This window comes from Thermobia domestica, chromosome 3, assembly GCF_964235325.1.
Source record: "Thermobia domestica chromosome 3, izTheDome1.hap1.1, whole genome shotgun sequence".
Classification (NCBI taxonomy): domain Eukaryota; kingdom Metazoa; phylum Arthropoda; class Insecta; order Zygentoma; family Lepismatidae; genus Thermobia; species Thermobia domestica.
The window spans coordinates 41,554,065-41,576,524 of NC_137456.1; the positions used below are offsets into that span (position 1 = coordinate 41,554,065).

Sequence of the window (22,460 nt, forward strand, 5' to 3'; positions counted from 1 at the left end):
AGAACCCCAAGAAAACCCACGAGCACGGTGTTTGTCCACCACAAAGTTCACTTGGCGGGGGCTGGGATCGAACCCGGGATCCCAGGCACCAGAGGTGAAGGTACAACGTTTGAGTATTAACATATACGAGTTTTATCGTAAATCCGAGTGGGCAAATTGTGTTACCAAGGAATAAAAGTTAAAGATAACTGAAGTTTACGTACGATTTATAATTTATACGGGAAATATTTCCTACAGTGTTGTAATATACATATTTAAAGCAATCGAATATAGTGTCAACATTTCTGCGACTCATTACTATTTTTTGGAAGTGCTATTTAAGTCTCTGTTATACTTGAATGTTGAATGTGTCAGTTTGCCGAGTGTTATGAAAATTTCAATTATTATGTAGAAAAAAGTGAAACATGTAGCTGAGAATTATAGAATTGAAAGAAATTCTACTGTAAGTGGTTCGGATCCCGAAACTTCGGATAGGTGAGTTGGATTTTTTTTAAATTTGATCAATATTAGACGACTCCTTATATTGGTAACGGATTTTTCACATTCTTTATTATCAAGAAAGATTGCTATTCGTAACGTACGTGTTTAATAAAAACAGAGTAAGAATAACGTATCGCTACTAGTCAGGGTCACAAAACGCTACCCCTATTAGTTGTAGTGAGAGAGTAATCAGCATATGGATATTGCATAATTAAAGAGATTTAAGCAACTATTTTTTTAAAAATAATTGCAGCAATTTGTAATTGCGGTTTAAATAAATTGCTTCTAGTTCTGAATTCCTTACACAAGATAATGTAATATACGCAAACATTTAAAATTCTAAGTCATCGGGGAGAATGACAAGTTGCATGAATTGAAATTTAAATAGTTATTGTTTAGAGAAAAATATATAACACTACAACCAAATACAAGAACATTAACAATCAAATTTATTGAACGATGTAATCAACTTCCCTACGAGCTTTAAAGCACTAATCTTTTAAAATGAGATAAGGCAGGTGCAGGTAAATACGCTATGTTAAGGATGTTGAACTTTTTATGACCTTAATTTTCACGAAACACAAAGAACAAGACACGTGAGTTGCAGAGTGGCCTTTTCCACGTCTAGAAAAAAATGTGGCAATGATATGACTCACTTCTATTTCGTACCCAAGGTAAAAGAAAAAACTGTTACAAAGTGGCGTATTTACCAACACATGCAGGTAATTACACCAAGTCTAGGATACTACTAGAAGCCAGTAATAAATCTTGCAACTGCTTACATAATCTGTATTATACGAACACAAATGTTACTACATAACATGGCTGAAGCAAAAAATAGAATAACCAAAGTGCAAGATGAAGATAAAAAAGATAAAATGTAAACACGATAATCTCCAAAGTTGAAGTGAAGTTCCAAACTGAAAAGTTTTAGTTCATAGGTAGATAAACAAACGTATCACTTTACTGTGACTTAAAAAAGACTACATGAAACATGTGGGACAAATGGAAACATCTTTGTCTTCTGAAGTCAGTCCTGCACAAGCCCTGGCCTATTTCGTTGCACCATGCTTGGTATTAGTTTAGTAACCATGAAATTTCAAATATTGAAATTACACTTAAAAAACAAAGTGTTCCTAGACAGACACGAAATAAGGTGTATATTGCTGTAAACAATCGGCAATGTTCTGAGTTAGCACTGTACTAATAACATATTCTTACCTCTATTGAAATAATAACATCCTTCCCCGAAACCTTCCCGAAGCAAACAACTCTGCACGGCATGGCGGTCTCAGCGCTGTCTCCCGGAGTATTCATCCAATCGGACTTGTCCAAGACCGTGTCACATATTGGAGGCGGATTCTAGCGGATTTCGTCGGAAAAGTCCCAGTACTGAATATTTGGCGTATTTAGCTGCACTGGCGTATATTCCTGCAGTTTTCTTATAATTAATTTTAACCACTCCAGTACTGATTTCTATTTCTGAAAAATATATAGTATTAGAATATGTAAATTTTTGACAAAAGCTGGAACAAATAGTGGACTTTAATCACACGTAAACATTCAGCTTACACGTTACAAGTTAAATTTTATGGCGACCTATTTTTAAATGTATCAACACATTAAATTACAATTTAATAATCAAAATCATAAAACGGACTCACCAAATTTCGATGAGATATAACACGGAGTTCTTTTCTAAATATCACAAATATTTAATTTTGACTTAATATTTAATTATGATCAAAAATGAACGTTAGAGAAGTTATCATAAATTTTACAACTAGTGGTCAACATGGGTTCGAACAGTTCCAATTTTCCCTGAAATTTGACGCAATTCGTGCAAACAGAATTCCACGCAAAAGCTTTTAATTTCAGTCGCAAGATAACACTGTTACAAACTTTCCAGTGTTGTCAACTCATGTTCCATTCAAACATTTAATATCTGACTAAAAAAATAACATTCAACACATTGCTGTAGTTATATTTATGTATCTTTTTAGGACCATTTGAATTTTTACTAAAATTGTAAAAGTCCATAAGACAGTTTGTAAGTTCCTATTTAACTTTTCACTAATTTTTCATGCACTTGCTTAAACTCTCCAGTTTCAGAGATCTTTATGATATATAAAGAATTATTTAATTTTCAGAAATATAGACTTTATCATTTACATTTTAATAAGACTTCTTATATACATATATCAGATATAATTTGAACTGTTTTATTCTTCTATATAAGAAGCTATTGTTTCGAGCTCTTTTCGAACATATTACTGCTAATATTTTTTCTACAGCCTATAAAACCTGCATTAATTATAAAATAAAGGGAGATTTAGTTTTCATTTCCTAGTGACAATGCCGAAGTCCATTTCGTTTGGGTAGTAAGCACGTTACGACGTTGAACGAAATATGTGAAACGAAAGACGTATGATAATATTCACTTACAGATTTATCTCTGAAAACATTTTAATCTTTTCAATACTAATAAAGTTATATAAACATTAAATTTTCCGGAAAAGAATCTATTCAAATTCACTGACATTATAATTTCGTAATTCTAAATATAAATCTCACAAAGCAAATAAATTATTCATGATCACTGAGTTAGATAGACTTTAACCGTGTTCTAAGTTACTATTCATGACTAAACCGCTGAAGACAAAATAGGTTTCTTTCCTTTTTGGATCAAAAGATCCAATATATTTTAATCAAAAATTTTCTTGTACGCCTTATATCTGGAGAACTATATATAGTGTACCCAAACCCAAACTATCACTTCACTCAGTATAATGTGTTTGTTCAGTAGAAAATACGAAAACTCGAAGTAGCGTCCATTCAAAACTTTTGTGGTCCCTGATCTAATTGGCCCAAAAGATTCAATGTGTTTCAAGAAAACTTTTCTTGTAGTCCTTATATCTGGAAAACTACATATAGTGTAGCCAAACCCAAACTATCACTTCACTTAGTATGATGTGTTCATTAAGTAGAAAATACGAAAACTTGATTACGGGAACGTTCAAAAATTTTGTGGTCCCTGATCCAAAAACTAATTATTCGCCAAGGTCGCAATCTTTTGATCCATTTTTGTTTTTCCTAATTCTCTTGTTCCCTTTCATACATCATTTTCAATCTGTTCATCATATACAAAGTAGCTATTAACAAAAGTATTAAAAAACAAGTAACAAAATAAATAGACTACATTTATAATGTACAATTTTCTTCTTCTTTTTAAATATTAATATGTATTCCTTATTTTACAGTATTTACATCCCAACACTAAACCTGTCTCCCTAGTTCGTCCGACTATTTCTGTGCCCACACCTCGAAGTTTAACAAAACTTCCTGTTGGTCATCGAGCATTAAGTGAGCTGATTGCTGGCCTTAAACCTGAGGTAGATATTATATCAGTAGACATTTGAATATATGGTTTATGAACGAAATTTTAAGTCAATAATATTGGAGAAAATTATTTTTTAAAATTTTGAACAATTATGATTTCCTTCTTAGTGGAATGTCGATTCGGTGGGACAGTGATTCTTTAAATGATAGAAATTTTATTTATATCAAGTAACCCTTAAAAAAAACGAACATCTTCAAATGTATAGCATCGACATGGTCAACAAAACCATATTCACGAATCAATTAGATGACCACTTTAAGGGAGGAATTCCTATTATGCAGTTCAAATTCTTTTGTCGTTGCGAATTCTGCCCCAAAAATTGAAGTTTTAACATAGAAAACGATAATTATGCCTAATGTGACGTGTGATTTGGAAACATTATGTCTTACTTAAAGGGTAGAACAGAGACAGAAAGTATTTGGAAATAAAGTCTTGCGACGAATATTGGGATCGAAGAGGACTGGGGATAGAGAATAGCTAGAACTTTGTAATGAGGATTTGCAGAATTTATACCGTTTATCGAATATTGTTAGGGTCACTAAGTCTAAGAGGTTCATATGAGCACGTCATGAGGACAAAACAAAAGAGAGTAGGAGTGCTTTCAAAACTCAATCGGAAAAAGACGATTAGAACGACCTAGGCGCAGATGAGAAGACAATACTAAAGGCTGGTCTCGGAGAAATTGGAATACAAAGTAGAAATTGAATCCAGGTGACTGTTGACAGAAATCATGAAACCTTTTGTGAATGTGGCATCAAATTTTCGGGATGCAGAGGTTATAGTTAGTTATATAGCACATGGAAGATATTATATTATAACAATTTCAAACAAACAGAATGCATATTAAACTTCTCAATTCACAGTAAGTAAATTGTCCGTGACAGAAAAAATATGATGAATAAACTTTTAATATTGGGAGATATTGTGACACGCATTTGGTTATAGTACAACTTGGGATCAAAATTGTCTGCCTCAAAAGATTATTAACGCTAATAGTTATCAACAATTTTAATTATATTTGATTTGCAGAAATAATATAATTTTATAAAATTCAAATTCAAGTGTTCTTTGCAAGTAGTTGCAGCTGCTAATGTTCAAACAATTACCTTTTCTAATTTTGAAGCGATACATTCTTCAAATACCTACTTGCAATTCAAATATTCGAACAATGAGGATATACAAATAATTTTTCCAATAATTTTACTCGAATATGTTTAAGAACCAGATTTATATGCACTACATTTCTCTTCGTTTCTCTTATAACCACGAGGGTAGTTCATTTGATTGGAATACATGCTAGAAACGAGTTTTCTCACTAGACGCCAAAAAAACCATTTTCATAAGGAATGTCAATTTTTCGTGACCGTTCACGAATTTGAGTGGGTCTTCGAAAAATTGTTGGAATACCAAATATCCAAGTAATATGTTTAGTAATTAGCCAGTTTTATAGCCCAAAGGTTTGAAATCACATTCACAAAGGCTTTTCATTGACTTCTATTCATAGTCAACTGGATCCATTTTAAAGTTTCGTTCAAGATTTCATAGAAGAGAAGAAAAACAAATACATTGATTTTATATTGTTATCGTAAATTCCATGTTTGAACTAAGCAAGAGTGTCAAACTTTCCTGACTTCGTTCTCATTTCATTCTTTTTACAAATTCAAACTCTACATGAATCGCATCGTGTCCGATAACGATTAAAGATCTTGCTATATTAGTACTAGTGATCTTTAATTTGAATATAGGCTAATTAATTCGTTGTATTCCGGTCCTACTGCTACTTAAGACTAAAACAAACTCACTAACTGATTCCATTCACTACATTCCGCTTTTGTCATTTCTCTCTGAATACATTTGAATTGATTTTTAGCAAATATCAAGAGTTCCAACAAATCTTAATCGAAATAAACTGATCTGTTTATTTTCTTATTATGAATACAACTACCTAAATATTAAACAAGCACTCTAAACACAATCGTACTGACAGCGCGAAAGATCTGCAGAGGTGCTTATCTTGATTGTCAGCCGAGTAAACTAAGGTCATCACAACCTATTCTCTGTATACAGGGTGTCCATAACCTCTTTGATCAAATTTATACAGGTGATAAAGGGGTCAAATACTCGTATACGCATTATGAGATAGGAAAACGAAGGTCGAAAACAGCTAGTTCAAGCGCCACGCCATCTACAAGTTACAGCAATCTGTGGGGAAAAGTACGACGTTTCAATAACAAATGTGTTTATCATGTCGATGTAACTTGCTTTATTGTGCATAGAACTACATCTGAATATGTAAGGTTTAGTACAAACACACTACCACTGCATATCAAAAACTCACTTGCAAAATAAAGTAGGCAGCTAGGATTCTTGGAAGCAAGTCCTCCTCGGATTCTACAATACTGGTGATTACTACACCGAGGACCTTCCTTCCTTCGTGATGTGCTGCCGGAATCATTGAAGACTATACCTCTGGATGGCCGCGCAAGAGTGTGACGCAGATGCCCAATTCGATGTGGATGTTCGCCATTATTTGGATACAACCTTCCTTAATCGTTGGATTGAAAGACAAAGTCCCATCCGGTGGACAGCGCGCTCCCAGGATCTTAATCCTCTTGATTTCTTCCTTTGAGGACATATCAAGCCCTTGGTGTATGAATCCTAGTAATCCTAGGAATCGCCAGTAGAATCCTAGGACTTGCTTCAAAAAGTCCTAGCTGCTTGCTTGATTGTGCAAAAGACACCGGGGATATTTGAGCGAGTGAGGCAAAATTTCCTTATTCGTTTTGCCACGTGCGTCAAGGTTGATGGCCGTCCTTTTGTGCAGTCACTGTGAGTTTTTTGGTACGTAGAGTGCAGCAATAGTGTGTTTGCACTAAACCTTACATACTGAGATGTAGTGTTATGCACAATGAAACAGGTTACATCGACTTGGTAAACACATTTGTTATTGAAACGTCGTACTTGTTACTTGTCCCCACAAATTTCTGTAACTTCAAGATGGCGTGGTGTTTGAACTAGCTGTTTTCGACCTTCGGTTTCCTATCTCTAAATGCGTATAGTGGACCCCCTCTATCATCTGTATAAATTTAACCCAAGAGGTTATGGAAACCCTGTGTATGAAATTGCCATTGAAGACAATGTAATTAGATTTCATCTTTTTCTGTCATTCAAACATACCGAGTTGTGATCATACTTTGAAATCCGGCGTCTTTCTCTATTGGGATGTCTTCCGATATTAAAAACGGACTGTAAGCATGCTTTAGAACGCTACGGTGCCGACAATGGAGACGGAAATAAAATTCTGCTTATTAGATAACTTCATTCTGCTAGTTTAAAAATATCAGCTATCGGCATATACGGCTATCGGCGACTCCCCAACCTAGCGAAGAAGCCATTCGCAGAATGTCTTCTTTACTTACGTTAGTTTATATCGTATCCTTCCCCCCTTATTTGTAACTACTATTGATTATCCTCTTCGCTGGGTTAAAGTAAAATCTTTAAATGCACAACTCCTTATCTCATGTGTTTGCTACCAGTGAAATATGCTGCTTTTGTTTTTAGTTGCAACCGGGCTTACGCGGTTTTTGTGTTTCTTCGGGAACATGCTTGGGCCGAATTTGGATTTAGGAGGCATAGAAAGTGTTACTGTTAATCTCAGCGACCCCGAAAACTAGGAATTCGACACTATTATCGGTCATTTTCGATCATATATATCCCTCCCCAAAGTGATACGATAAAAGCCATAACAGACCCAGCCATCGCATCTATGTTGAAAATTTGAAAATTTGAGATCTGTCCGGCGGTTCAAGACTTATATATATTCTCTATCGTTTTCTTATACCCTTACTTAAGATATGTTACAAAACATATAGTTTAAGATTAGGTGTATGTAAAATATATATACAATCCTCTCCTATAAAAATTAATTTCTATTTTTCACATTGCAGCCAGGAATCCTGAATACCATTCCTATAGTGGGAAAACTTCCCCCTGGTTTAGGTGGTAAACGAGCATACAATGTAGTCCAAGGTCGGCCTGGATCTTTTCAGGTAGGTATTACAATATTTACTATGTTTCTGTTTGGAAGAGTCAATATTTTTGAAGGAATTGTGGCTTAAAGTATTACCGACGTCTCTTTCCTTCTTAGTGGAAGTCTTATTTCCTTCTTTTTTCTTTTTATTTATTTTTTGTTTGCATATTTAAATATAGCTCATAGCAGAACAAATCTCCCATAGTGATGTTACTATAATCAATATTAATTGAATAGTTTCTTGGTATTTACAATAAGGTAGTGGTTCTCAACCTAATTCTTATCATGATCCCCATTTTATGACATCCTCTTGGCAGCGACCATCTTATAATTTCTGGTTTGTAAAAGGTTGTGTAGGATTTTTGATATACCTATTGCAGAAATCTCACGATATCCATCTATTATTTCTATTATAGTATATAGTGAATCCATTTGTAGTATATAGTGAATACAGTAACTTTCCTGAAAGCAAATGGATTAAAACCAAATTTGGTCATTTCATTCATATTACAAATATCGAATCCGTCCCGTCATACTGTTTCAAAACGGAGGCCGTTTGGAAATTTTAAAACTTCATAACTTACTTAATTTTGGGTCATTTTGGGTCATCATTACTTTAGATTAGTTGTAATATAATAAAAGCATTAACATTGGACATGTATGTAATTTAAAACCATTTTCTGTAGCACGGTACTAAATGATTAAGTTTATTATGGTGTTTGGGAAAAAAATAATTTAGTATTATTCGTTTAAAATAGACTACTAGTATTTTGATCTATCCTTTCAAATTCAATAAGGTAAGAAAATAGGATATGTAAATTCACTGTTGAAGACAATGAAATCATGAAGATCATGGAACGTAATTTGATTTATCAATTATTTGAACAAGTTTATAGATACTCTAAAATATTACAATTGTTGATTGAAATTCCTCTTATTTAAAATGTGTTCATTGCTTACAACATTTAGGTGGTAGCATTTTATAATTTTTTCCTCGAAAATTAAGTAATTTATTTCTTTTTTTGGCAAATATTTCCCACAACCCAATCTTTACTCAAGTTAGTCCCTTTACATGCTTGATTTTTGCCAGTTTCACGTGGATTATCTAGACATAGCTGTGAAAAGTAAAAAAAAAAAAAAAAAAAAAAAAAGTCGTGACTGGGAAAACGGGTGTCGCTAGATTGTGAAACTAAAATTGAAATCTTGTGTAATTATTTAGTAATTTAGCCCCAAATGTGTAATATTAAAATAAATGAACTTTTAGAATTCTAACTTCAGATGCTTGTGTTATGATTGACTAATTCATATCGGACTTCCGAAGAAACATTAAAACAATTTAATGACCGTGTCAATAGCGACAACTCCTAGTCACGAACCTTCTTTTCAGTTTTTGTTTTAATAAAAATAGGGAAAGGAAGGGTGAGAAAGAGGAAGAAGAAGGTAGGAGAGAAGAAGGAAGGAAAAGAGGAAGTTAGAGGAAAAGGAAATACTGGATAAATATGAGAATATGGTGAAGAAAGGTAGTTACTGAAAGGTAGTATATATTCAAATGCTATTACTTGAGGATCGATGTTGAGGTGATCCGGAAGAGACACATGTTCACTCATACAACCCTGATCTGGATCCAGGCAACTACGCAAGTGGGAATTGCCCCGACCCAATCCGGGTGACGAGAAAGTTTAATTTAGTTGTTTGCTTGTTATTTCCAAACGTTACATAACCTTTACTTAGTATCTGAATTCCTATATTGAAAATCCATCACACATTTGAATCGGCCAGAAAAAAAACTCGAAGTAATGTATATATCTTCCACAAATAGAAATTGTAAGATCTCTGGAAAAAACTGTCATTATTCTGGTTCATCCTTTTGCTTTAGCTTTTCTTATACAGCCGATTTTGAGCAACTTTGAATTAGTTATTTCTTCATGACCTCAGTCATGCATTAGTATACTATTACGTATATATTACAGACACTATCATCGTAAATCAATATTAATACTACCACTTAAAAACTAAGTTTATCATTCATTCTAGCACACTCACATACATACAGGACAGCGTATCGACTTGGATAAAAATAATGTAATAGAAACCATCTAACTACAATTTTTATAACCATTTATTACATCTATTCTAGAGTAAGACACAAATTAATATGAACATGAAATCAACGTACATATGAATGTATTGATCTACATCTGAAATTGAACAATGGTGTTTAGATGACATATATGTATATATATTAACAGAAAGATTAAAAGAACATTTTATATTTCGATATATATCTTAAATCTTAAATCTTTGGAACATATGGTATGAATTGAAAAAAATATATATATATATTTTACATAACTATTACTGAATGAAGAAAAAATGAAAAAAAACTTTATATAAGGATTCGAAAGAGTATTTTCTCATATATGAAAATTCTGAGTGAATTATACGAGTCCTGTCTCGTAGTTAACGACGAGCGTTAATATCGCACCAAATATTAAAGCACGCTTCTTGGTGTCCAAACATTTCATTATACTTATTTTTTCATACGTACACATGACATTAGGTTACTGATCGTAACCGATACATAGTCTATTTCTAGATATAGTTATTAATATATATATATATTCTCACTTTTGGATTACAAGAAAAGTTTTGTCTGCAATCTTATTGCGACTATTTTCCTTCTTTGGTCATTTCACTTGATTTATTAGTTTCTCGACCAGGGTTATACCATTATCGCCTTATATCATGAACTAAGCACATATATTAGTAAATTCGCACAACTCAAGGGAAAAAAAAAACTAGTGAACGAGAATTTGTCATGTCCAGAAAGATCTTCGTGAAATGAGAACACGATTTTAAAGGTGGACACACTGGTTGTATTTTAGGATTTGCACAGGAGGGATGGAATCAAATGTAACTTATACAGTAGGATTTCAGTTTACTGGTCTGAGGATGGATTTGGTAATAAATTAGGGTTACGTTGACCTGCCTTAAACCCATGCTACATGCGATTAGTGTAGTATAAATAATGTTAGTTATTACAGAGTTTATTAGGAAATATTACACAAATTAAAAAGAATATGCAACATGCGGCAGTATTTTTAACATTTACACTTCATATTTATCCGATATTCCACAACTGTGGCAACCAAGAACCATTCGGGGTAAGGTACCAAGACCCTTTACACTTATATTCATTTACTCAATTCAATATTATACATTTTACTTCAATAATATATTCATATTCAATATATATTCATATTCATTTCTCGACATATACATATATTCATTAATTATTCAATGTTTCAAATTATTAACCCTGACAAATCGAATTTTACGGTTGCAACAGTTTACGTCTTAGACCCGATATGCCGTATATAAATATAAATTCAAATAATATCCCGCGCATAAAGATAAAATTCATATTTCCAAATAATTTCCCGCGCATTATAAATTCATATTCTATTTAAAACAGTAAACATTCGATGTGCAAGGCAGGCACGTAAAGAAAAAGAATATGGTCATAAACGTAACTAAAGATACTGACAACACTTTGGGCCCAGATAACTACAACATATACATTCAGAGTTACCAGTGGAAACAAATGTAGGAATAATTTGTAACAACGTGACAAAGATTCTAATCACACAACGGTAGAAGGAAACGCAAGAAAAATTTAATCTTAGATTAGACCATCGTTCGCCCCTGCAATCCGTCAATATGGCGGAAAACGCTTACTTTATACTTCACAACAACGAATACCTCCATGAATCGTGTCTTGCGACGTTTCAGCTGGTAATTTTAGTTCAAAAGCTATATATTAAACAGTCGATATTTATAAAGTTTAAAACTCGTGGGGGAGGGAGGTTAAAATCTAAAAAAAAACATTCTTGAAGAAAAGAGTAGAGGAATAGATAAGGAAGAGAGAGAAAAAACGGCGCCAAAGAAATAAGCTAGGACACTAAAACTACAAAGATAAGTGGTTGAATTTCAACCTACAACAATCCATAGACAAATATTCTTCCATATGCCGAAAATTGGTTGGCCTATCAAATACGTAGCCTAAAATAAAGTACCTCCAAAGCAACAGTAAGTCTGTGTCCAGAGTGAGATCTCCACCAAGACTGTGGCTTTATGGAAATCTCACTTCGCGCTGTATCTGACTGAGACCTTGAAGACTCCGGCACTGCCGGGAATCAACGTGGTTTTGTAATTAGAATTTCTAAATAAAAAAAAATATCCGACTCCAGAAGGGTTTCGAGAAAGTATGGAAAACTAGACAAAAGTCAACAAAAGAAGAAATCCTAATTGGAGATTTGCCGAAATAAAATAAAAAATTAAATAAATGAAATTTTGTACTGGTGAGTTAATAGAGCCAAAACATCACCAGCCACTACCAGTACGCAAGGGTGCGAACCTTGAGGCGTCAACTAATTTCAAAATACTAAGTCTACTAGAAGTAGAAAAAATGAAAATTTATAGACATTGGGGATTCTCTGACGCCCTGGCACGTTACTTGACCAGGTTTGCGGTAATTGATTTTCTAGACTACTTGATCCTATCCACTCTGTCACCTCTATGAATAATGGTAACTTAGCCAGAATGGATGACGTGGGAAAAAAATTAAAGTTGCCGGATATTGTCATTAATGCAAACCAAACGCATGTATTTCGACGGCACCAATTCTTCAAACTGCTATTATGTTCCGGGATTGATTGGAAAATATCTCGAATTGTTTGCTATATGATGCTATCCACCCTGCCAGACTTGATTCTCAATGAATAGGAACTATCACTATTGAATGCCAAACTGCGAAGTGCTAATATAATCCGTTAACTGCACAACACACACATCCTCGTGCGAAGTCCTAGTGTAGCGGTCAGTACTCGAAATATTCATTATTATACATAAATACTCAATACTTTAACTTGTGGCAACAAATACATTAAGCACATACATCCAGTGATGTCCTATTGTTCATTCACATTCATTTTAATATCTTTATATATCTTTTATTTATCTTCATAACACTCTATAACGTAGATTCACTAGCGGACACTCTATACTTTAAATATACCAAAGACTGTTCAAAGCAGCCATATCATATAAACACAACTTATACGCCACTACATAAATAATCGCGCACTGACCAATACACGAAACATCACACGAACCCAGACCTTCTTACAACAGAAGCCACACTATATTCTTCTTCACAGCTTAAGAATTGCATATATGTTCAAAGAACAGCAATATTATCAACGATAATATTAATTAAATACGTTTATATTCTGATGACAACAATGAGGTTTATTCTGCAGCATGAATAGGAAAGAAATTAGCATCGTAATCTGGGAACGGAAGAATAGCATCATATATTCCAACCTCTGCTTAATAATGAACGCAAAGTTTATTTTTGTTAATATTTCAATTACTGGACTATGTAGAACATTGTAATTTTCACGAACGTTCAATTTCGAATCAGTTTGTCTAACTATTTGTTTATATAGGCCAGAAATAATATTTACGCATAATTAATCGCAAAACAACGGTCAATTTCGTATAAACTAAATCACTAAGACATTCGAGTGACAGGAATACAAAGAATGGATAGTACTGAATTCGGACACAGTGGCGCTAATAGTCTAAAAACAGCCTGTGCATAACTGAATAATCTTTGCACTTTTAAACATGATTTTTTGCACTATCATTATTATTAATGATATGTAACGTACTAGATAATTATGGTACAGAATTTCTATGCAACTCGTCGGGAAGGAGTAATGCACTCATTATAACTCAGTGTTGGGCAAATTTCAATTGAATTAACAATTAACAATTAATCTGTAAATTTAATTGTTAATTGCAATTAACAATTGAAATAAGTAATGGTTAATTGTTAATTGCAGTTGGCCATTAAAAAAGGAGAATCAATTGCAATTGATCAATTGATTGAAAGTAATTGCAGTGGAAAGTAATTGCAATTGAATTCTGTAATTCAATTGCAATTGAAATTAATTGCCAATTGATTCAATTGCAATTGATTTGAACAGCAATTACTTTCAATTGATTGATCAATTGCAATTGATTTTCACTGATTAATTTTCAACACTGTAGTTCAGAGAGGGCGTGGGGCAATGAAAACTTTAGCCACGACCAATTGACTCACCACCCGTCGTGACCCACGACCCACCGTGACCCACTCTGACCCACCACCTACCATAAATCACTCTTACCCACTGTGACCCACAGACCCGCCAAAACCCATTGTCATCAACTCTGACCCATGATTCACGTCCTCTTCTCTACTGACTAAAGAGTTTAAACTTGTAATAAAACAAGCCTATAAAATTATCACTCATCGGAGTTTGAATTTCTACGATCAATCGCTCAAGCATCGCACTAATACAATAACGGCGGATCTGACCTTTCTAATATAAATAAAATAGTTTGTTCGTGTGTCTATCTTTGTGCGGCCTGTGGACGAGACGAGTGGACCGGAACTTTTCAAAATTTGGTCACGGGTAGCTTGGTCTAGGCCCCAGACCAAGACGAAGAGTTTTTTTTTTAATTCCTTACTATGGGGTCTCCAGGAGACGTTTACCGGGACCGGCCTGGGGACCAGACAAGTCGACCGAGAGTTACCAAATTTTGGTCAAAGATACCTTGGTCCAGGTCCCACACCAAGGCAAAGCTTTTTCGAAAAAAATTCGAACCAGGGGGTCTCCGGGGGGCGTTCACCGGGACATGTAAAAGTAGTAGAAAATGACCGATATCAGTGTCGATTTCATAGTTTTCGCGGTCGGTGAGATCAATGGTGAAACTCCGATCGCATTAACTTCCAAATTCACCGTATTCTGCTACGGGCCGTGGGTCAATGGGGGGGGGGGATACCGAAACGTACAAGTAATCCAAAATGACCGATATTAGTGTCAAATCCATAGTTTTCGGTGACAATCAATGGTGACACTACCATTAGCGATGACTTTCAAATCCATCCACCGTTGTATGCGAGCCTTGGGTCACCAGAGGGGGGAATTCCGAGACATGTAAAAAAATAATCGAAAATGACCGATATTAATGTCAAATTCATAGTTTTCGGGGTAGGTGAGCTCATTGGTGAAACTCAAGACCGCGTTTACTTTCACATTTAGCCCCCATCAGATAAGAAACGGGGGCATTATGAAGGGGATCACGAGACATGTAAAAATAATCCACAATGACCGATGTCAAATCCGTAGTTTTCGCGGTGGCTGAGATCAATGGTGATACTTTCATTAGCGATGATTTTTACCGGCATATGTAAAAAGTAGTAGAAAATGGCAGATGTTAGTGTCACATTCATAGTTTTCGTGGTATTAGTTGGAGGTTGGTGGGGGCAAGAGGAGATTGTTTCACAATACGAACCAAGGGGGTCTGAGGGGGCGTTCACCGGGACATGTAAAAGTAGTAGAATTTGTGTCGAATCCATATTTATCGGGGTTGCTCAGACATATAGTGACACCCCCGATAGTGTTTACGTTAAAATTCAGCAGCATCGGCCTTCCCAATGAAAACACATGTACGTTGTTGGATATATATTCACACAAAATATATCCAATGTTAGAAATGTTTCTTAATTGTTCTCCCGTTGTTCAGTTTGTTTACATTGATATTTTATCTGATCCGTGCGAAGAACGGGCATAACAGCTAGTACGAAATGGTAAAATGTTTGTTATGGACCAAATTACAATGAATTCAATTATATAGATAATTATTATAATTATAACTAATAAATATTTCCTTGTTGAATCATAGAGCTCCTCCGTGGCTAAGCGGTTAGCGTACGCGCCTTTGGCATGGGAAACCCGGGTTCGATTCCCGGCGGGAGCTCATGTGGTTCGGATTCCACGTTAATCAGTAGGTCCATGTCTCATATAGCCTCGCTGCTGACTGGGACGTTAAACCCCAAAAGCAATTCAAAATCAAGTCAACTTGTTGAATTATACATATTTTTCAGTGGAAAATTGAATACAATTTAAAAGTCCCAAATCAACGTAAAGTAGACCAACGTGAAGGAAAAATGTATAAAATTTTCCATATAATTAACCTTACAAACTTAAAATTTCCATGTAATTAAGCTAAATTTCCATTTTTGTGTCGTTTTGTGCGCCTATTTCCTCGTTTTCTGCGTCACCGGAAATGGAAATGAAATGAAATCTTTGAGTTTTACGTCCCACGGTTATGCCGGTTAGGCTAAAGGAGACGGTGATTATGAGAAATGAATGAAATGGTGGAATGAAGAAAGTGGGAGGAAACGGGAGAACCCCGAGAAAACCCACGCACACGGTGTTTGTCCACCACAAAGTTCACTTGGCGGGGGCTGGGATCGAACCCGGGACCCCAAATCACCGGAAATGGGTCAATGCTTTCCTACAAATATGGCGGAACAAGTTAATGCTGTTCCGTCAGGAACGATTTCGAGGTCGTTTCCTTCACATCGTCTTGTGCGTGTTTTCTACCGTTTTGTAAGCCTATTTCCACGTTTTGTGAATCAATGGTAGTGGGTCAAAATGGGCATTCAAAGTGGGAAGAAAAATTATCCACTCTCCCACCAGTATCGAATTTCAAGGTCGCTTTTTTCGCATTGTTTAGTGCATATTTATACCATTTCTGCGCATACTTTCACGTTTTGTAGGTCAACGAAAGTGGGTCAAAGGTGACCTACAAATATGGCAGAGAAAAACATATTCATTCCACTTTCAAGGCCCATTTTGACCCTCTTCCACTGATGTACAAAGCGACACAAATCATGTATAAAAAGTGTGAAGGAAACGACCTCATTTGATGGTGACGGAACAGCATTAAGTTATTCCGCTATACTTGTAGGCCATTTTGACCCATTTTTGTTGTCGCACTAAAGTGGAAATAGAAGCACTAAAGTGGAAATAGGAGCACAAAACGGTACAAAGCAGGTACTATACGATGCGAAAGAAACGACCCCCCAAATTCGATAGTGGCGGAACAATGGCTGTATTTTCTCACACATTGATGGACCATTTTGACGCATTTCTGGTGATGCTCAAAACGTGGAAGTAGGCGAACAGAACGGTACAAAATACACACTAAACGATGCGAAAGAACCAATCCCGAAATTCGATAGTGGCGGAATAGTGAGCCATTTAACTCCCACTTTAAAGGCCCGTTTAACTCACTTCCGGTGACGCACAAGATGAGGAAGTAGGCACAGGAAACTTTTTAAAAAATAATCACTAAACGATGCGAAAGAAACGACCTAGAAATTCGATAGTGTCGGAACAATGGGTCATTTTGGTCACACTTTGGACGTCCATTTTCACACACTTCTGGAGACGCGCAAAACGTGAAAATAAGAGCACGAAACGGCACGAAACATTCACTACTCGACGCGAAAGGAAGGACCACGAAATTCGTTAGGTATAGTGGCGGAGCAGTAGGTCATTTTCGTCCCACCTTCGAGGCCCATTTTGACCGTCTTCCAGTGAAGCACAAAACGTCGAAATACGCGCACAAAAGGGTATGCAATGTGAAATTAACGACCTCGAAATTCGATAGTAGCGGAACTCTTGGTCATTTTCGTCCCATCTTGGAAGCCCATTTTGACCCACTTACGGTGACGCACAAAACGTGGAAATAAGGGCACGAAACGGCACGAAAATCCACTAGTCGATGCAAAAGGAAGGATATCGAAATTCAGTAGTGGCGGAACTCTTGGTCATTTTCATCCCACCTTCGAGGCCCATTTTGACCATCTTCCAATGACGTACAAAACGTCGAAATAGGCGCACAAAAGCGTACGCGATGTGAAATTAACGACCTCGAAATTCGATAGTGGCGGAACAGTGTGTCATTTTCGTCCTACCTTGGAAGCCCATTTTGACCCATTTCTGGTGACGCACGAAACGTGGAAATGGGGGCACAAAACAGCACGAAAATTCAGTAGTCGTTGCAAAAGGAAGGATATCGAAATTCGGTAGTGGCGGAGCAGTGGGTCATTTTCGTCCACCTTTGAGGCCCATTTTGACCGTCTTCCAGTGACGCACAAAACGTCGAAATAGGCGCACAAAAGGGTACGCGAAGTGAAATTAACGACCTCGAAATTCGATAGTAGCAGAACTCTCGGTCATTTCCGTCCCACCTTGGAAGCCCATTTTGACCCACTTCCGGTGACGCACTAAACGTAGAAATAAGGGCACGAAACGGCACGAAACATTCACTAGTTGGTGCGAAAGGAAGAACCTCGAAATTCGGTAGTGGCGGAGCAGTGGGTCATTTTCGTCCCACCTTTGAGGCCCATTTTGACCGTCTTCCAGTGACGCACAAAACGTCGAAATAGACGTACAAAAGGGTACGCGATGTGAAATTAACGACCTCGAGATTTAATAGTGGCGGAACTCTTGATCGTTTTCGTCCCACCTTGGGGACTCATTTTAACCCACTTCTCACGACGTACAAAACGGAAGTAGACGCACAAAACGGCACAAAACGATGTGAAGGAAACAATCTCGAAATTCATTGGTGGCAGAAGAGCAATAACTTGTTCCGCCATATTTGTAGGCCCATTTTGACCCACTTCCGGTGATGCACAAAATGTGGGAATAGGCGCATAAAGCGACACAAAACACTCACAAAAGATGCAAAACAAAGTACCTTGAAATTCGTTGGTGGCGGAACAAGTTAATGACGCCGTGAGCACCAATATACTGTAGTTCTTACCAGTTGGCGCGGTGGGTCAGTGGTAGAGCGTTCACCTCCGATGCTTGAGGTCCCTGGTTCGATCCCAGCTCGCGCAGTTTGTACTTTGTGGTGGACAAACACCGTGCTCGTGGATTTTCTCGGGGTTCTCCCGTTCCTACCACTTTCTTCATTTCATTCATTTCCTATCATCACCGTCTCCTTTAGCCTATCCGGCATAAGCGTGAGACGTAAAACTAAAGATTTCTTATCATTTTTTGTAGTTCTTACCATCAAGGCTGAGAACTGCACGGTCCAATTTTTTAGCCAAAGTAGAAGCCCAACCGGAATAGTGATGTCAACCGACTCGGCTTGGTTCAACTGAGCGCACAGTTTGAGCTGGCTTGGTTGGGATTACCCATCGACTGGGCTCAATTGAGCCAATGGCTTGAACCGGCTCGGTAAAGACAAGTCATCGTCTCGGCTCGATTGGAGCCAATGGCTCGAACCAGCTCCGTTGAAACGAGTCCATAGGCTGGGTTCGAGTCAGCTCAACTGACCCGATGGCTCGAACTGGCTCGGTTGGGGTAAGCAATCAGCTCAATTCGGCTCGGCTCGTGTGAGCCATCGGCTGGAGCTGGCTCGGTTGGATGAGCTGTTGGCTCGGCTCACTTCTCGGTTCGGCTCGATAAGTGAATAAGCTGTGAGCGAGCCGCTTGAGCTGTTGACAACCCTAAACCCGGGTCGAGCAGTTTTGAACATGTTTGGCTGGAGTCCCATAACTTCTAACAATTTTTGGCTCGAGCCCGAATACTTGCTCCTCCTGAACTCAAACCAAGAACCTCGTGACCGATGTCCTTGCCTCCTGAAGATTTCTTGACGACCGAAATCGACAGTCAACTAATTTTTAGTATTCCGATACAAACCGCCTATATTCCATGTTTATACAGGTACACGGTGTTATAATGATAATTAATTATAGTAGTAGTAGTAGTATCATTGATTATTATATTGTCTATGTAGGATACTTGAAGATAGTAGTACTTGGAACTACACAAAGGATTTAGCTCGAATTGGCTCGACTCGACTGGAAACTCGATCCGAATTCGAGTCGACTTGGGGGAAATTTTTCGAGCCGAGATCTCAAGTCGAGCTCAAAGATGTCTGCTTCGAGTCGAGTCGAGTTTTAAAGAAAACTCGCTCGAACTCGCTGGTGCCCATTCCTATTGTATGCATGACGGGCATATAGAGTTCTTTCGAGGGGGATAGAACCATAAACATAATATATTTTAAAAAATACTTAGTTTCCTGGCTTTCTTCCTGGGAGGGAAGGGATGGTAGGTATCCAGCATTTCTTATAAGTACCTTATTTGAAATATGTAAAACAGTAACAAGTGGACAACACAATACACACACATCTTCTTATCTTCAGTTTTAATTGCTGATTTCAATTGCAATTAACAATTACAATTAACAATTACAAGTTTCAATTGTCAATTGCAATTAACAATTAAATGTTTCAATTGCACCCTTTGCAATTGACAATTAACAATTAAAAGTTTCAATTGCCTGGTGACCAATTAACAATTAACAATTGACGAAAATTTAATTGCAAATTTTATGATTGAATTCAATTGCAATTGAAATTAATTGTCAATTACAAATTGAAATCAATTGCAATTGAAATCAATTGCAATTGATTTTCAGAGCGATTACTTTCAATTGATTGATCAATTGCAATTGATTTCAATTGATTTTGCCCAACACTGTTATAACTGAATAACGATGAATAAACAAACCACAATACACTGTACCCCAATAAATATTTCATATATTCTCTCACATTTTTACTACTAAAATCTGCTACTTACTTCCACACATGCACATTACATTCCACATAAACTAGGAAAGTAAATACTGATACATATAACTATACATGCTAATACGTAAATTATCACATCACTGATATATATATAAATGAAGCAAATAATATTTGAATTTCCTAATCGACTCTATAAACTGGAGAGAAGGGAAAGGAAATGATCAGAGCCAATAGCCCTTCTGTAAACTAAATCATGTTTTCCAATTTCTGTATTAAAGCTATTGCAAGGATATATCAAAGCTGCTAATTGTGGGGGGTCCCTTTCTCAAAGGGAAAAGTACCCAAAAAATTCATTTAACCCATCTTTGTTGGAAGCTTAATCAAATTAGGAGTAAATGAGAGCCCCGGTTTTAGGTTTACGCTACCATAATGAAAATTACTCTAACTGCTACCAAAAAAAACCTACCGCCATGTTAGTGTTTATTAAGAAAAAAACACACTTACTACGTACACGAACACAAGCTATATATGGACAGGTCTAACGAACCTTAACATTAACAGGAAAATTTTCAACGTAAAGGAATTATCAGGGAATACTAATCTTCAAAACTGGCTTTGAAAATATTTCACACTACAACGAATTACACACTGCGATGAATCCTGTCTACAGCTATTCATATCAACAAACATGGCATCTTCTGTATCGGATACTATATCTTACTATTAATGACTGTTTTTACTGACGAAATTGACTGTGTATGGCTCCCTACTACTTCCAGTTAGTTTACATGTTGATTAGAACTAAGATTACCTTGGTAATGCAGCTTTTTAGTCCAAAATTCCACTATTTTATCCGGAGCAAACTATAATAGTGTTGCTTGATGCTTTTCAGGTTCCAGAATGATCTTTCTCGCGCCTTGATACCATAGCGTCAAAACATAGTTCAATCAGAACAAAGGGTTTTGGCGGTGGAAAATTATAAAACGAATAGAAAATGGTAAAATCAGGATATAACCGGATTTTGGAAGGATATGGGCATCTCAAGAGGGACGAAGAGGGTCTAAATTATTCTGCCAAAAATCAGATTGGTGAATAATTCCGAGAATTTCTGCCCAATTGTGGGACTATGTTTTTGTATAGCATTAAGATTATGGTTTCAATATTTGTCCATTTGAAATACCCATATACAAGATATTATCATGTAATAATATATAAATAAAGATATTATTCCCCAAAAATATAATCTCTACTAAATTATTCCAAGCTTCCACATTAATTTTGAGTTGAATAATAATCGAATGAATATATTATATAAACCGAAAATATATTTTGGAAAAATTGCATGGTACAGTATGTGCAAAAAATAGTGAACCCCTCCCGACAAAAAATTTCATTACACAGATTATAATGGTACACTACAGCTGCCTAATACTGCTAGCAACGAAAAATAATTCATTTTTGTTTTTTTAATTTAACATGAAGAAGACTTTCAACTTTTGCGTCTATTTATCGATGTAATATTCATGTCGATAATAATGGAACGAATTTTACATACGTACTTCATGAAGTTCTACAGATATTATTACTCTATCAAAATATTGGAAATATATATGTTACAATGTGTGCAGCTTTCAAGTCAATATCTTCGTTCATTTAGGATACATTCGTAGTCACTTTCACGAAAGACAACATTGATATCTCAATATCTGTTGCCAATGAAGGAATTAATACCACTTGGTGTATGTCTATGGGGAGAACAAATATTGCACTAAATCATTTAGATCCAGAATAAATATAGTGTTTTGTTTAATAATCAACATAATAACCGTTTCTACCCAATACTCGAAATCAAATATTATTATAAGGCTCCCATGAACAGATGAATTTTGTATCATGAAGCCATTGAGGCGTACAGTACTGACAGCGGCCTGAAGTGCTGCATTAGTTATTACAGAATATATACAGTTAAAAAAATAGGTGCTCGAATAGTTCTGACATGTAAATAAAATTAATTATTTTCACTCAATACTGCGGGA

The 22,460-nt window shown here is 36.0% G+C and overlaps 1 protein-coding gene across 8 annotated transcripts in view; it reads left to right on the forward strand.

The window, feature by feature from the left end:
- The window catches only part of LOC145680331 (uncharacterized), a 153,780-nt gene that overhangs the window by 92,866 nt on the left and 38,454 nt on the right, over nucleotides 1-22,460 (forward strand). For 5 of the 8 annotated variants that reach the window (XM_081750707.1, XM_081750709.1, XM_081750710.1 and 2 more), the window contains 2 exons: nucleotides 3,741-3,872; nucleotides 7,828-7,929. In XM_081750707.1, the coding sequence (XP_081606833.1) occupies nucleotides 3,741-3,872; nucleotides 7,828-7,929 (234 nt within the window). The remainder of the gene's footprint in view (nucleotides 1-3,740; nucleotides 3,873-7,827; nucleotides 7,930-22,460) is intronic. The other 3 variants (XM_081750711.1, XM_081750712.1, XM_081750713.1) reach the window with 1 other exon arrangement.